The sequence below is a fragment of the Helianthus annuus genome, chromosome 6, assembly GCF_002127325.2.
Source record: "Helianthus annuus cultivar XRQ/B chromosome 6, HanXRQr2.0-SUNRISE, whole genome shotgun sequence".
NCBI lineage: Eukaryota > Viridiplantae > Streptophyta > Magnoliopsida > Asterales > Asteraceae > Helianthus > Helianthus annuus.
Genome location: NC_035438.2, coordinates 30,664,640 through 30,681,324, shown reverse-complemented (window position 1 = coordinate 30,681,324; position 16,685 = coordinate 30,664,640). Strand labels below are relative to the sequence as shown.

At 35.3% G+C, this 16,685-nt stretch overlaps 1 protein-coding gene across 1 annotated transcript; it reads right to left on the bottom strand.

The window, feature by feature from the left end:
* Positions 1–2,384, bottom strand: LOC110903746 (BOI-related E3 ubiquitin-protein ligase 1). Its single transcript, XM_022149528.2, has 4 exons — positions 2,262–2,384; positions 1,150–1,288; positions 662–987; positions 1–584 (listed from the first exon to the last, which is right to left on the bottom strand). Exons 2-4 carry the CDS (start codon positions 1,253–1,255, stop codon positions 81–83), a joined length of 936 nt encoding a protein of 311 aa, XP_022005220.1. The 5' UTR covers positions 1,256–1,288; positions 2,262–2,384; the 3' UTR covers positions 1–80.
* Between the last annotated feature and the right edge of the window lie 14,301 nt (positions 2,385–16,685).

The following is a 16,685-nucleotide window of genomic DNA, read 5'->3' as shown; positions in this document are numbered from 1 at the left end:
TAAAAACATAGCCAAAACGTATGGATGACTTCTTCGTTTTATATAAGTTATGTAACTTTTATAACTGTCGATATATTACATTACGACAGGTACACTTCCATACTAACCGTTTTGACCATCTGGCAAACTGGACACACGCTCGTGAAACCATCACAATCCTTACACAAACAAAGGTGTCTACAAGGCATTACCAAAACCGACACCTCATTTGCTCTACATACCTTACAACTAGACTTCCCCACATTGTTGGCTGCTAATCCTATAGACGATACTTCAACAACGTCTGTCGTCTCTCCAAATCCTTCTTTGAATCGGTTTTCATTTCCACGGGCCACTGCCTGTTGAAGATTTGCTTTCAGTATGTTCACCATTGACTCGTTGTACTTTGCTCGGTAGTGCCAGTTTTGGACTTCATTTGCAACCTCCTTTATTCTCTCTACAAGTTCCTTGTTTTTACAGTTTATGGTTTCTATTTCCACTTGTTTTTCATGTAGTTTATTTTCTAGCTTTTTCTCAATAGCAGCCAACAAAGCTGTCATGTGTCTCTGCCTTATGTCCCTCATTCCTTTCAGCATGTTTTCTTCCTGGTAAACTTGTAAGTTAGTTGTATAACGATGAAGACTCGTATATAAATTAATTGTAGGGTAGAATGAAATGTTACCTGAATCATAATGAATCTTTCGAACTCTTCTTTGTGTTGATCAAGTTCCGTTGTTATGCTATCACCGATAGAAGACATAAATGATGGTGCTAATGTCATGCTTGCACTTGCTGAAGTGATGGAAGAATTGCGTTCCTCATCATCATATGATAATTTTAAACCAGTTGATACATGGTGTGGGTTCGGGATACTTGAAGGGCGATCAAAATCATCATGATAAAAGCTATGATTCAGTGAAATTTGACGCTTTCTTTGCATAGAAATAGAATCAACTTCCCTCTGACGTTTGTTGGGCCGAAAGGCAGGACTATTATGGTCATAATGTACTGGATGAACAATAAGAATATGAGATATCAGATTAATGTAAAGTCTTTATCAGTAAAAAAATTCGTAAAAGAACATGATTTTGGTGTTGAAATAGTATAAAGATAATTATTGACTATACTCGTATGTGGTTAAAATATTGTTTTAGCAGGATAGAAATGCACCATTTCCAAATAGCTGCAACTTATCCGATGCGTTCGATGGATATTTTAAAAGGTGATCATCAACAAAGACAGGGACTAAGGAATTATTGTTACTTCCTCCCAACATCTTCTACAATTGCTTTATACCGAAACAATCCACCTACAAAGAGTAACGGCAAAAGGAATTAGATTTTTAAACGCACAAGTTGCCAATGGCAAAAGTAATGCATAATGCACCCAGCAACATAAGATTCACACAATACTTCACAGAATATGAAATATGCTTCATACCATGCTAGTAAAAAATGGTAAAAGAAAGCAGTGATGCAAGTTATCAATTCAGATTGTGTATGGTGACCAATAACAATTTAAAAAGGCAAAGTTGTTATCCCACTGCAATTTGAAACTTTGTTGCAATAAATTTACCCCAAATGATGCCAAAATTTCACAAATTTGGGTGAAACATTAACTCATATTTAATGATGGTGGGTTACAATGTAGCATTAAAGAGCCATGGTGCAGAGCCTACATTATCACAAGACTAAGCATCTTCGGCACGTTTGTATATTCACACCCAGCGTCACAAACACTATGACAACGGTGGGAAAAAAAAATTAAAAAAGTTCGTTTTAGTGGAGTACAAACAGATCAAAATTTAGCGAGTTGAACTGGGAGAGATGGTGTGATTTTAATATCCATGACGTAACTTTGTAACTTCCTTGGCTATGCACTTTCTTGTTGGCCCGTTTCTATATTTTATATCGTTGAGAAACAAAACTAAGAGATAAATGCTAAGTGTATAACTGAGTATATATTAACTAACGCATGCTAAACGAATGCTGCCCAAATATGACCCCTACAACCATAACAAATCATCTTTGTAATTCTGTAAATCCGAAAACATTCACCAACAAACAAATCATCTCACTAAATAGACTCGATATCAATCACCGAACCAATCGAATTACCACACTACGAAAATAAAATCATGATCGGATATTAGGAGATGCATCATCTACTAATAATATCATCATCAATAAATAATAAATTGAATCATTTAATCAATAAACAACTTAATAGTTGAAAAACTGATATTGATAAGATACAAAATATGTGAGAAAAAGGGAATATACCTGGAGTTGAAGAGAGGGTGGTGGTGGATGAATGGATGGTTGAGACATAAATATTAAAAATCTGGTTTCTTCTTCATCTTCTTATAAGTTGTAACGTATTATTAATTTTTTTAATTTTTGTGACAGTGGGACAGGGAAAAAGTAAAGGCGGGGAAATACGTAGACTGTGGGGCCCACCCACCTTACTCCTCGATTCATCAGATCTTTCTCTCTTTATTACTTTGGAAGTACCAAAATACCCTTGGATTTATGTACAAACCTACTTAATAATAATAATATTAATATTGATATTAGTATTAATTAATTGGGTGTGTATATTTTTAGGATGTTTATAAGGTAAGTATGCTGTTATTAATTAATTTGGGATCGATTTAATTTATTTGTATATTTTTATATGTGTGTGGATTCAAGATTCATTCCAAATATATGTTTTGTAATTAAGTATATATATTTTTTAATTATGATTACATGAGGAAAATAATATATTTAGTGCTTGAATATATTTAACTTTAATTGTCCTACTTTGTGAAACAAAATAAATGACTTATATTTTACAATAAATATAATAATATCAATAAAAATATACATAAATATGGATTAAAATTTATTAGCTCGGAAATATTTCACGAAGGAAATAAATTTGTGTAAATGCAATGAACATTGAGTGAATAATATTCTAAATAAACTGATAGAAGACACATATAAATTACTAGCATTTAATGTAAAATCAATTTTTAAGTAAAAAGTTGTGAGATCCGTTATAACTATGTAATTTTTCGGATTTACAGAATTACAAAGATGTTTTTAGTTTTATACCATAGGTGTTTTTAGTTGTCTCTCTTTTCTTACCACATCATATATAATTTTTTTAATGGTAAGTTTCTTTTATTTCTGTCGTTGTCGTTTGTATGACTTGAACCCAAAACCGAGTAACAAAATAAAAATTATATATAATGATAATGTATATATTTATTTTTATAGATATAATAATAAAAGTTAATTTGTATGGAAACAATAAATGCTATATTGATTCAAAACGTGAAGGGGGGGATATTTATGTCATTGTAGGAAAAAGAGCGGTGGTCGGTCCGATGGGCAGGGAAGGATGTCATGTACAGAACACAAGAACCAAATGGTGGGGCCCACCCTTGTTTTGTGGCGGGTAAATGCTGGCCGATTAGAAAACGACGACCCGCAATATTAGGTTTTTTCTCATTTAACCTTTTCATTGAAGACCTTTTCTTTGTTACTCATCTATCAACATTTGAAACTTTGGTCCCTTTACTTTATGTTATTGGTGTTTGGGTAAATTACTTTTTGAGTCTCTGTGTTTTGAAGGTTTTAACCACTTGATTCTAAAATCAAAATGTTTAACGCCCTGAGTCACTGTAGCTACTTTTCTTAACCATTTAAGTCCAAATTTTTAACACTCTTAGAATTATTCTGTTAACTTTTGTTAAGACCAAATTACCCTTGTACTTAAAAAAAACATTTTATTATTAATAAAAGTATTATTAAATATATACACACATTCCATCCACTCACATATCTCTCTCTATCTCCTGATTCACACACACTCTCTCTTTTTCTCTGCCTAATAACTTTCTCTCTCTTATCTTTCTCTTTCAACAAAACAGCCACCACCATCACCACCTCACCACAACCACCACCATCACCGTTGCACCAACAGCGCAGCTATAACGCTCCACTTTTTTGTAACTTTCCTTAATTAGAAAGTTGTTTTGTAATTCTATTTTTGGAAACTTGTATTCCTTGTAATCGTATTTCGTTTTGAAACCTTGTAATCTGAGACACTGATCATAATGAAAGTCATATTTATATCAATTATGTTTCATTTATACTTGTTATGTTCAATTTATACTTGTAATCGCATACAGCGAACCCTAATTCGAAACTATGTGACGATACGTGCAAATAACCGACTTTCAACGCGTTTACGTGCAATACTTGTGATTAACCAACAATTAATGATTCCAATACTTATTATACATCATAATACATCATATTATACTTGTAACCACCTTCGACATATTAATTATACTTGCAATTATGTGTTATAGATCGTAAATCGCCTATACTTGCATTTTGTGCGATAACCGACAATTATGTGTTACAACCGGCATTAGTGATACTTGTTTTACAGAATTTCACATACATGGACATACTTGACATCACTATTAAGTTTACGATACTTGTATGCTTGTTACACACTTGAAACTACACGAAAAGCACTCGAAAACACCCTAAAACCTAACTTTGGGGCCCTAATTGCATACTTATCAAACTTGAGGGACCATTTGTGACAAATATAAATTTTGAATATTGTATTTATGGCTCCAACCTCCACCTCCATTCTCCACCAATGGGCTTCTAAACCTCATTAAACACTCACCTAACCTCACTCAACTATAAAACCAAGCCTCCCAACACTCATTTTCATTTTTCCAACTCATTTACACTCTCAAAACACTCTAATCTCAGCTGAAAATGCAAGTTTTGGACAGATTATTCTAAGTGCTAAATGAGCACTTTTCTTCACCTTTCTTCCATCTTTTTCACTTCTTCTTCCTCTACAAAGTGTGGAACACCTCTAGAATTGTTCTCACAAGGTTTTCCATGGAAAACCAAGGTGAAACATCACCAAAATGAGGTCCAACTTTCTGTTTTGGAAGGAAAATTTATTAAACATACATGAACTTATATTTTCTTTATACATTCCTATGTCCTTATGCCACTAATCAAGACTATGATTATGTGTGCTTAAAAACAAGGTTGTAACATACAAATCCAGAGGTTTTAAGCCTCAAAACTTTCTGTTTTAAAAGGGTTTTAACCCACAAGTGATGAACAAGTCTTGAACTTGAATATGTGTGATTATTTGGATAGGTTGGGCTATCCTACTTACAAATCCATACATCCCTTGATGTTTTCTTCTTAGTTCGTTAGTTAGTTTATTTCAATTCCTTATTGTACATTCATGACCATCCTTGTTTTCTTGTGACAACTTGTGTATTGGTGAATACAAAAGAGGTCTTAAAATGGAAGATTTATCTTCCTACCTCTGTGCATGACTTCCATGATAATATTGTTATACTTGATGGACTAAGACTTATGTTATATACTATATAGAATACATAAAACCTATAGTAACCGAACCTTTGATGATAATCTAATGGTTATTTGTCAAAATACTAAGTTACACCATCTAAGAACTTAGTTCTCGTTATGATTCTAATGGGTACTTTAACCCATGAAAACATTCAAACCCCTATGGGTTTCATAGTGTCAAAAACGAGTATTATGTGCTAGATGGTTATTTTCTCATAAATATTTACTTTCCATATACTTTTAGTTTCCGAATTCCGACTTTAAACTTACCTTGAACTCCAATCCGTATACATTCAACCTCCTAAACTCATTCACTCATCAACACTTGGATAATTGGAAGAATTAACAATTTTGTGAGTATACTTGAACCCCCTTTTTCGTTTACCACCTTTTAGGGTGTAACATGTTAACTATTAAAACTTACACTTATACTTATTTCCAAAATGCACAAACATTCCTTATACATGCATGCATACTTGATTACTTGATACTTTAAATCCGGGGTTATACGTTTTGTGTTAGACTTATCATTAACTTCGTACGAGCCTATCATTGACATATATAGCGTTATAGGATTAACGCACCGCCTGTGAACGTTGGGTTATGTTAAGAGCTTATTGTGTTTCATCTTGGTTTGATTAGTTAAACATATGTCGGTTTTATTGTTTATCTCGTATGATTAGCTTGCCATGTGGAATTGTTCAAAACTTATCTTTTTATGCTATGTATGACACCTGTATACTCTCCAATACATATTTGTATTGAACTATACTTTTTAACATGTAACAGGTTGATGATGACGATGCTATGAAACTGAAGTAGTGATGATACCTAGATACACATATAGACGTTTAAGGTTTAATATGTTCTATAAATTTTTGTACTTGCTTGTTATATTATTTTCCTTGTATTGAATATATTGTATTTCAAGTTCTATGTATTGTAACACTTTGTTATGAATGAAATCAATTTATTTTTAATTCTATTGTCACAATTAGCGTTATGTGTGATGAGCAATCTATCTTCGTCTCACTTCGATGTTTCCGCCATCGGTTGGGGTGTAACGGCAGCACCACCACCCTTGTAGCCTTTCCACCACTGCTGCACCACATTGGAAAACTCCACCATTGCTGCAACTCCCTCGACCACCGCACCACCTCCTCCATCATTGCAACTCCAGCACTGCTGCAACTCCCTCCACCATCGCAAAACAACGTAGCTGCTGCACCGTTCGCCGTGAAGTTGAAGCGGAGCAATCAAAAAAAGATCTAGGGTATGCCGAGTAATCCCTTTTGACGTCAACAAGATCTGAATCAACACCAATCGAGTCGTGTCACACCCCAACCGATGGCGGAATCATCGGGGCGCGGCACTGAGCGAAACAGATTGTTCAGAAGTTTCCACAACAACTATCATACAATTCAGTTAAATAACACGTCCCATACCGTGTCCCAAATAATAACAATAGAAATCAACTAAACAATATGGGAACTGTTCCGACAACTCAAATTCTTAATTATTACAGACCGAAAGTAAATATTGTTTTAAGACTTCTAGACGACTACTGTGGATCTTACTGACTACAGGTGCCAGTGCAAGATCTACAGATAATTATGGCCCTGGAACAGGCACGTGGACACTGTCCTAAGGTCACAGGCTCCTAGAAGCTTATTATTGCCTCGCTTCCCTAGCACGCTAGTAGCTTAAACACCTGTCACATACGTTAAAATAAAGTCAATACATATAATGTAAAGGTGAGTACACAAGTTTAATATAGCATATAGAGTTCGAATAGTTTACGCATAACCAAGCACGTACACAAGGGCAAACGATGCATGTAAATTATCAACATGGGACCATCGATACCAGCGACTTCGAGTTGACTGTCCGAGACAGTTCGCAATACATGATTACCACTGTAATCCATGCAAGTAATTGTCCTTAGCAACCCCCGTGTGAACGGGTGCTGAGTCCAAACTATAGTACTACGTTGCTAAAGCAGGCAGATAGCACTCCACGTGTACACATAATAAACAGCCATCATTTAGACAAGAAATACATGCAAGTAGGTTAGCGTTCAAATAGTTTGTGTTGTTTGTGAATTTGATAGGTTACGTATGTAACACCCAAAAGTGCTGAAAGCAAAAAGGGATCGAGTATACTCACAGTGGTTGATTGTGGATTGAAGGGAGCACTGAGAATAGGTTAGCCTGAATAGTTCGATAACACAACGATGAGTAACGCGGAAAAAGTAAACAATGTACTTGGATCGAGTAGGCCATTCGATCGGACAGCAGTTCGATCGAGTGGGCTGTTCGATTGGGTTGAAAGTCCGTTCGAACATCCATTCGATCGGCTGGCTGGCTCGATCGGCTGGTTCCTTCAAGTGGATTGTTTCTTCCTTTGATGAGAAGGATGTGTTTGTGTATGATGGTTTGTACTACCTTTCAAGTTGGCCGATCGAACAGCTGTTCGATCGGTTAGCCCAACCGATCGGTTAGCATTGCAGACTTGGCAAGATGTCACTCGATCGGTTAGCATGCTCGATCGGGTGGCATTCCAATGTTTCAAAAGTCTAAGTGTTTTAAAGTATAGTATCTCATGATCCGAGCAGTAATGATTACAATCGAGTAGCGTAGTCGATCGAACAGTACCTCGTCAATACTACACTTTTGTGAGTTGGTGGGTCTAAGTGCTAGTCGATCGGTTAGCCTAACCGATCGGCTGGCATAGTCGTTCGGTTGGGCTGTTCGATCGAACAGCCTAGCCGTTCGGCCAGCCTCTCGATTCAGTTAACCTATCACTTACACTTGGTTATTCCCGTTAATTGTTGATGTTTTAGAGATATTTTGACTCCGAGTTGAACCACAAAGCTGAAGTCCCTACTTAGTCTACTGACTCGAGCAGGAGTCACCCAAACTCGGTCAGAGACGATTTGGAACCTAAGTCTAACGTTTAACCCGAAATCGGTATATCTCTCGGTGAAACCCGAATCTTGAACCATGTGTTTGTTTAGATGGTTTATAAATCGGTTCGAGCTTCGTTTTCACCGGTTTGAGTGTAAAAGAGTTGAAAGATAGATGAAAACCCATCTTCCAATCCTTTCCCACCGTGAAATGTTAAGATCTTCGGAAGATTTTAGGTTATTTATGTGAAAATCGGTTAGATCTAGCTTATTCATGGTTGAATGAAGTCAAGAACATGAAGTTCTTGATGAACACCAAGAACACCATGATGACATCACTCAAGAACACCTAGATCTTGGTGATTTCATGGATGAAATTCAGATTTTGAAAGATAGAAAGATGGAGAATCGATTAAGGAACAAAAACGTACAAGGATTAGAGTGAAATACTTACCGGTTTGAGAGAAATCTGAGATTTAGTGAGAAGAAGAGGCTGGTCGGTCAGAGCTTTTCCAAAAGTGGAAAGCTTGACAAGGACAGCCCTATTTATAGGCTTCCAAAAGAGGAAAGGGTCAGCTGATCGAACAGCATCCCTGATCGAGCAGCTGTCCGATCGAACAGTCTTGTTCGATCGGCTAGCCTGTTCGATCAGGTTGCCCTGTTCGATTGGCTAGCCTGTTCGATCAGGTTGCCCTGTTCGATCGGCTAGCCTGTTCGATCAGGTTGCCCTGTTCGATCGGCTTGCCTGGTTTAGAGTGTTTTGCGACGATTTTCGATATTTCGACTTTGATGAACGATGGTTTGAGAATGATAGAATTCCTAATCAAATTACTTTTAGTCCCAACTACTATATCTAACATACAAGCATCCTTACACCACAATTTAGATTCGATTTCGATTGAGTTTGATTCACCTTGAGTCTTGATTGATTTGATTGATTCACCACACACTTTAACATAAAAGTAAACATGCACAAGTAACACATAAGGCACACACACACGTATAGAAATACTAAAATCCCCACACTTGAGTTTGATGATTGATTCGATTAGCTTGATTATTGATTGACTAGCTTTATTGCATTGTTACTTCCTATCATTCACAGTCGGTCGTTGATTCACAGTTCGATTATCGGTCGATTAGTTTGATTATACAACACTTACTCCAAATAATACGAAAATCAAAATGAAACTAAAATGAAATTAATCTTTATTAATCTTTAATTCCAATAACAGTCAACAGTTGACTTTGACTTTGACTTTTGGAAAACACGGGGTGTTACAAGTCGCCTCAAAAAAAAACTGCACCAAGCTGCAACATAAGCCCCTAACTATGTGGATCATGGTGAGTGAAATAGGGTACGGCCAATCGTACATCTTGCGATCTAGAATGTACTTGTTGTAGACGATGACAGTGAAGCTGAGAAAGATCCATATGGCAACGTAGGTGTAGGAAAGGAGGATCTTTTTAGTGCACCTTCAGTCAGGGTTCCACCTTTGCCCATTGTGGGTGAATAGGGTGGATCTTGGTGGGTTTTTTGGGGGAAATTTGTGATTTTGATGGATATCTAGATGGGGGATTCTGGACATGTGATTTGGGATGAATGTTTGGGAATTTAGTGACATAAGCAGCACGTTACATGTTTATGTGGTGCAGTGGTAGGGATGGTGGTGGTGCGGTGGTGGGGATGGTGGTGCGGTGGTGGTGGTGGTGGTGCGGTGATGGGGGGTGGTGGTGGTAGGATCTCTAGAGAGAGAGAAAGTGCAGTGTGAATTGTGTAAGGATGAATTAGTAAAGAGAGAAACCTTCTCATTTATTTTATATATAATATATAATATTTTACTCATGTGCATTAAAGACTTGTTTATTATACTCTTATGCATATAAGAGTTGTACTTTGTGTGTAAATGACTAAATTGCCCTTGTAGTTAACAAACTTGGTGGATGGTGTTAGAAATTTGGACTCAAATAGTTAAGAAAAGTGGTTGTAGGGACTCATGGTGTTAAACATTTTGATTTTGGACTCAAGTGGTTAAAACCCCTAAAACACAAGGACTCAAAAAGTAATTTACCCTTGGTGTTTTATCTAAATGAGCAATGTCTTTGACAAGATCTGAATGAAACATGAAACGTTGACTGTCAACACGAATCAAATACGAAAATAATCAGGTTTTGAGTCGGTAAATATGACATGCTTATTATATAGATCAATCTAAACACAATCTATTAATGAATGAGTTAGTCTGAACATGATCTGTAACAGGTTGACATAATAACACGTTTAAGAAACAAGAGTAAACTACCAAAATGGTCTCTGAGGTTTGTCATTTTTGCCACTTTAATCCAAAACTCAAATCTTTTAAATATGGTTCCCTTTGGTTTCAATTTTGTTACCATTTTCATCCAATATCAAAATCTAGTTAGATTTTTCAGTTAACATCCAGTTTTTTTTGTCTTTTTCCTCCTTTTTAATGAAGGGCAAAATGGTCAGATTTTTTTAATTTGTTATAATAAAACGTTAAAAGATCATTTTGCCCTTCACTGAAAGGAAGGAAAAAGACAAAAAAGCTGGATGTTAACTGAAAAATCTGACCAGATTTTGATTTTGATAAAAATGACAACAAAATTGAAACCACAGGGACCCAGATTTTTCAGTTAACATCCAGTTTTTTTTATCTTTTTCCTCCTTTTTAATGAAGGGCAAAATTGTCAGATTTTTTTAATTTGTTATAATAAAACGTTAAAAGATCATTTTGCCCTTCACTGAAAGGGAGGAAAAAGACAAAAAAAACTGGATGTTAACTGAAAAATCTGACCAGATTTTGATTTTGGATAAAAATGACAACAAAATTGAAACCACATGGACCCAGATTCAAAATGTTTAAGTTTTGGACTAAAGTGGCAAAAGTGATCAAACCTTAGGGACCATTTTGACAGTTTACTCAAGAAACAATAAAGTTTTATACTTTGTTTTTAGAGTAATTGCCACAATCATCCCTGAGGTTTAGGTCTGTTTGCCAGATTCATCCAAAATGACTTTTTTTGTGCCAAATAGCCCTTCACCTTTGGCATTTTTTGCCATTTTCATCCAAATCACTAACTTAGTTTACTTATTCTATTAAGTTGAAGGATATTTAGATAAAACTGGCAAATATAAAACCTCAGGGATGATTTTGGCAATGTATTTAAATTCTTTTTAATTTCTGTTATTTAATTAATTTTGTCACATATATATAAAACAAAATATACATGCAGTTCTTATAAAAAAAAATTAATAGTTTTGTCACATAATTTTTATATGTTTTCATCCAACCACTAACTCAGTTATTTTTTTTCTATTAAGGTGAAGGATCTTTTAAAGTTTATATAGTAAGACAAAAATTAATTTCCAATTTTTTATATACATAAGTTTTATAAAAATAAAATCTACTTCAACCTCTAAATTTTATAAAACTAAAATGGTAGTGACCTTATAGAAAAAGGTCAAATAAACACATCTTATCATATGTACCAAGTTTGTACTTTATTTTCTACTCTTTTAAATTCACTCCTAACAAAAAATAGAACCCACTCCCCTTATCAAACAACGTATCGTTATCAAACCTTAAAATTACCCACCAAATAGTAAGTATAATGCCATGAACCAAAAGTTTCTTTACTCAAACCAGTCGGAATAAATATTTGTTAGTTACCCTCATAATCTTAATTAGATAAATATTTTATTTCTGCCAATATATTTCTTAGGTGCTCAACACATTTAAAAATATGTAACATTTTACAGTTTTTTTCTATCTCTACACTTGATTAAATACTAAAAGTTGTAATCGATTGTTATGTGCTGCACACCATTGATATTTATTTTATATATGGTTTTCTCTTTATAAAACCGATCTATATAAAAAAAACTGGATATTAATTTCTATCTTAATTTATAAAATTTAAAACATTCTTCACCTTAACAGAAAAAATAAACTAAGTTAGTGGTTTAGATGAAAATTTATAAAAATTATGTGATAAAACTATTAATTTTTTTTTATAAAAACTGCACGTATATTCTGTTTTATATATATATGACAAAATTAGTTAAATAAAAGAAATTAAAAAGAGTTTGAGTAAATAGCCAAAATCGTCCCTAAGGTTTTATATTTGTCAGTTTCATCCGAATGTCCTTCAACTTAACATAAAAAGAAAACTAAGTTAGTGGTTTGGATGAAAATGACATAAAAATACCAAAGGTGAAAGGTCGTTTGGCACAAAAAAAAGTCATTTTAGATGAAACAGACAAACGTGCCTGAACCTCAGGGAAGATTTTGGCAATTTACTCTTGTTTTTATTTTAATTCTTCCTCTTACTATTTATTCCACGAAAATGGAATTTTAAAAACTACATAACTAAATTATTTGAGTTAAATTCATTTGTTGTTTAAATTGTTACTAAATTATCAAGTATTACTCATATCCATAAATGAACACTAACAGATCGATCAAATACACAACACAATTTTTAAGTGTATCTAAATTAGGGTTGATCTTCTTGACATGGACAAGTCTATGAGTTGTGTCTGGGTTCATATCTTCAATTTGTTAACTCATCAACCTGACTAGATTGACACCCTTGATCTAAATGTTTATATTTTGTTTCTTTTTTCAAATTATATAAAAAAGAAGATTCGTTTGTATTCACAGTGTCGAATTTACATATACAGTGTCAGAACGAGATTACTTACTGTAACGCCCCACGTCCCCAGACTTTTATTTTTTGGCAAGTTTAGCCCCTATACTATTTGAGACGACTTAACTATGTGAGTCATTTGTGAAACTTCTGAAACTTTGAAACTTGACTCTTGATGCTTGATACTATTTAAACACTATAAATCTTGATGAAACTTGATACTTGATACTAGATACTTGATACTTAACTCTTGATACTAATGGAACGAGAAACTTTGACACTTGTTAAACAAGAAACTTGAAACTTGACACTTACAAGCTAGCTCATATGCAGACTTGAAACACGCAAACTTTTGTGTTAGTTATACAATCTTATCATGTGACGATATTATACAATAATACGCAACTCAACACTTAACCGGACTCGCAAATCGAACCGAAATCAGAAATCTAGCGAACAAGGATTGGCTGTCCGGATGGACATCCGACAGGATGACCATCCGACCGGATGACCATCCGACCGGATGACCATCCGATCGGATGGACATTCGATCAGACAGTCATCCAATACATACCATCCCACCACCTTATCCTCTCTTGCACTATAAATACCTCCTGTAACATCACCTGATGTGATAGGCTTATCCGACCAGACGCACTCTCTCGTTCTAAGGCACTTTTCCTTCGATTTCACGCGATCCTTGTAAGTTTTCTCCATAAATCTTGTACTTCTATCATCATTACACAAATCCTCATCTTTCCTCCATCAAAATCATACATTTTCACCATGAAATCACCCGATTTGGGCACCTCAAAGACGGCATCATCATGACCATTTGTACAATCGGCTGTGTGATGTCATCTCGTCAAGATTTAGTCCAGATCTAAAGGATTTCTACATGATTTAACACGAATCTTTACAAAATCTAAAGGTTTTCAGCTGACTACATGCTTTCTTCAACATTTACTCACTTTTCTACTCAAACCCGGTGAAATCTAAAATCAAACAGGCTGTAGACTTGTTCCGTAGTCTGGAGTCGGCTTGAAAACAGGTTTCCACCAGAGAAGATGACCGATCTACGGGTCAGGCATGAAACTCCGTCAAGAACAGTACCCTGATTAAATGGGGTAACTCCCATCCGATCAGACGAGCTAAGCCTTGGTGAGTTTCTGTTGTCATGACACGTTGTCGTGCCGTCTCCGTTAAAATCGAATGTAAACGTTATTTTACAAAGTTATCAAAAGGGATAAGATCACAACAGTCGAATGACCGTCCAATCGGATGTTCATCCGAACGAACGATCGTCCAACCAAGTGACCTGTTCCCTGTAGACTTCAACACTTAAACTATTGTAATCGAGCCTTGAAACTATCAAACTTTCACTCGAACAGTCATCCGACCGAACAGTCATCCGATCGGATGACCATCCGGTCGAATGACTTGAACCTATACTACAACGAAAACTTCAAAAGTTTGAAACATTTTGCAAACCCACTACTGATCGAACGGCCATCCGACCGGATGACCATCCGTCCGGATGACCATCCGATCAGGAGACTAGTCAGACACTTTTCGCACGATCCGACATTCTGTTCAACGCTTACACTGTTATACTATAATCAGGTTAACTCCAGCGCTCTCTTCGATCCAAATAGTCGGTGTTGATACTTGTAACGCCCTGCGTTTTCAAACATCCTACATTTAGAAACCTTACGTGAAATTCTATCTTTGGAAATCTTGTGTTCTTATAACCATTCTTTCATCGTAATCGTTGTAAAATACGGAACTTGCTTCGTAAATAAAACTTGTACATTACACTTTTTACCTAGTTAAATCATGTTTTATTTCATATTTCACCTTGTTACAAGTTAGGGGAAACATTGTTGCATATTATTACACAACTTAATTAATAAAATTACTCATTATAATGTTTTAAAAAAATAAAAAAAAATAAAGAAATATGGCAGCCCAATTCAGCAAAATTCAGCCCCATATAGTTGGGTTTTGTGGGCTAGTTTCAAGGTGTAACCCCTTCTAAACACTTCCAAAGCCCAACCCATTGAAACCCTAATCCTTCCCCCTATAAATACCACTTATAACCAGCCTCCCTACCACTTTTGCAACCCTAAAAACTCACAAAACATCCACCAAACCGTAGCTGAAAGCAAGGGTTCGAGTAGATTGACACCCCTTCACGAAAATGAGCATAACTCACTCAATTCTTATCCGATTCACTCGATTCTTTTTCCTACTTGCTTGTATAATCATGGGGTTCGATTCCTAGACTTCTCCTTGGAGAAATCAGACCTGGAAATGCCCCGGAATCATCCATAAACTTTCTGTTTGTTTTTATGTTCATCAAAAACTTGTTTAAACCTATGTAACTTGTGTTCAACACATCTCATACCTATGTCCTAATGCTTACAACTTATCCCATGGTTGGTTAAGCTTAAAAACAAGGTTGAGACATTTAAAATCAGAGGATTAAACCTCATAAACTTGGTGTTTTGTTTAGGGTTTCAACCCACAAATCATGTCAAACATAGCCTTTGATACATGAGTGATTATGGAACAACTTGGGTTGTCCTACATACAATCCTCACATGATTTGATGATTTCTCAATAGTTAGGTTGTTTATGTTATTGTGCAAATCCTAGTTCGTGACCCTCCTTGGTTGTTGTTACACCAAGTGAAGTGGTGAACATTCAAGGGGTTCCTAAATGGAAGCATGTCATTCCTACCCCATACATGACATCTATGATAACACAAGGTGCCTAAATGAAGATTCTAATCTTCTACCTCCTACTTGAATTATTGGACTAAATAATATGTAGTACTTAACCTAGATATATATATATACCCTCATTCGAACCTTTAATGTTGAACTCATGTTTATATGTTAAAGTAGTAGAACATCACCTAAGACCTAAACCTTGTTGTGATTCTTATGGGTGTTCAACTCATGAAAATATTATCATAACCCTTGTGGTTACCAAGTGTCATACAAGTGTTATGGGTTGAAGATGATTACTTTCACATGCTATTCTCATATCTTACTTTTATGTTGTTTTTAAATACCGAATCTCGACTCTAAGCATACATGAACTTTAACCCTACACATTCAACCTTCTAACCTCATCAACTCGTCAACAATTGGATAATCGGAAAACATATGCAAACTTTGTGAGTATACTCGTATTTCCCCCTTTTTACTTTTACCACTTTTGGGGTATAACATGTTTACTTATCAAAAACTTACACATGAACATTTTGCTTAAACACATGAACATTCCTATAACATGCTTGTATACGTGATGGCTTGATACTTTAAACTTGGGTGAAACTTATGTGTTGAATTTATCATTAACTTCGTACGAGCCAAACCGTGACATATGTAGCGCTATAGGATTAACGACCCGCCTCTACTGAAACTTTGGTTATGTCATGAGCAAGTTGCGTTTTCTTGGTTTGATATGTTATACACATGCCATATTTAATGTTTATCTTGAATCGCATGCTTGCTATGAGGAATTGTTCACATTTTTATCTTATGCTATGTATGTACCAAACTTGTATACTCGCCTTTGCTTTTGCATTGAATTATTTTAAACATGTTACAGGTTGATGAGGACGATGCTAAGAAAAGAGATAGCGTTGATGCCTAGATACACATATAGACGTTAGGGTTTAAAATGTTGTATCAAAATTTTGTTATGTT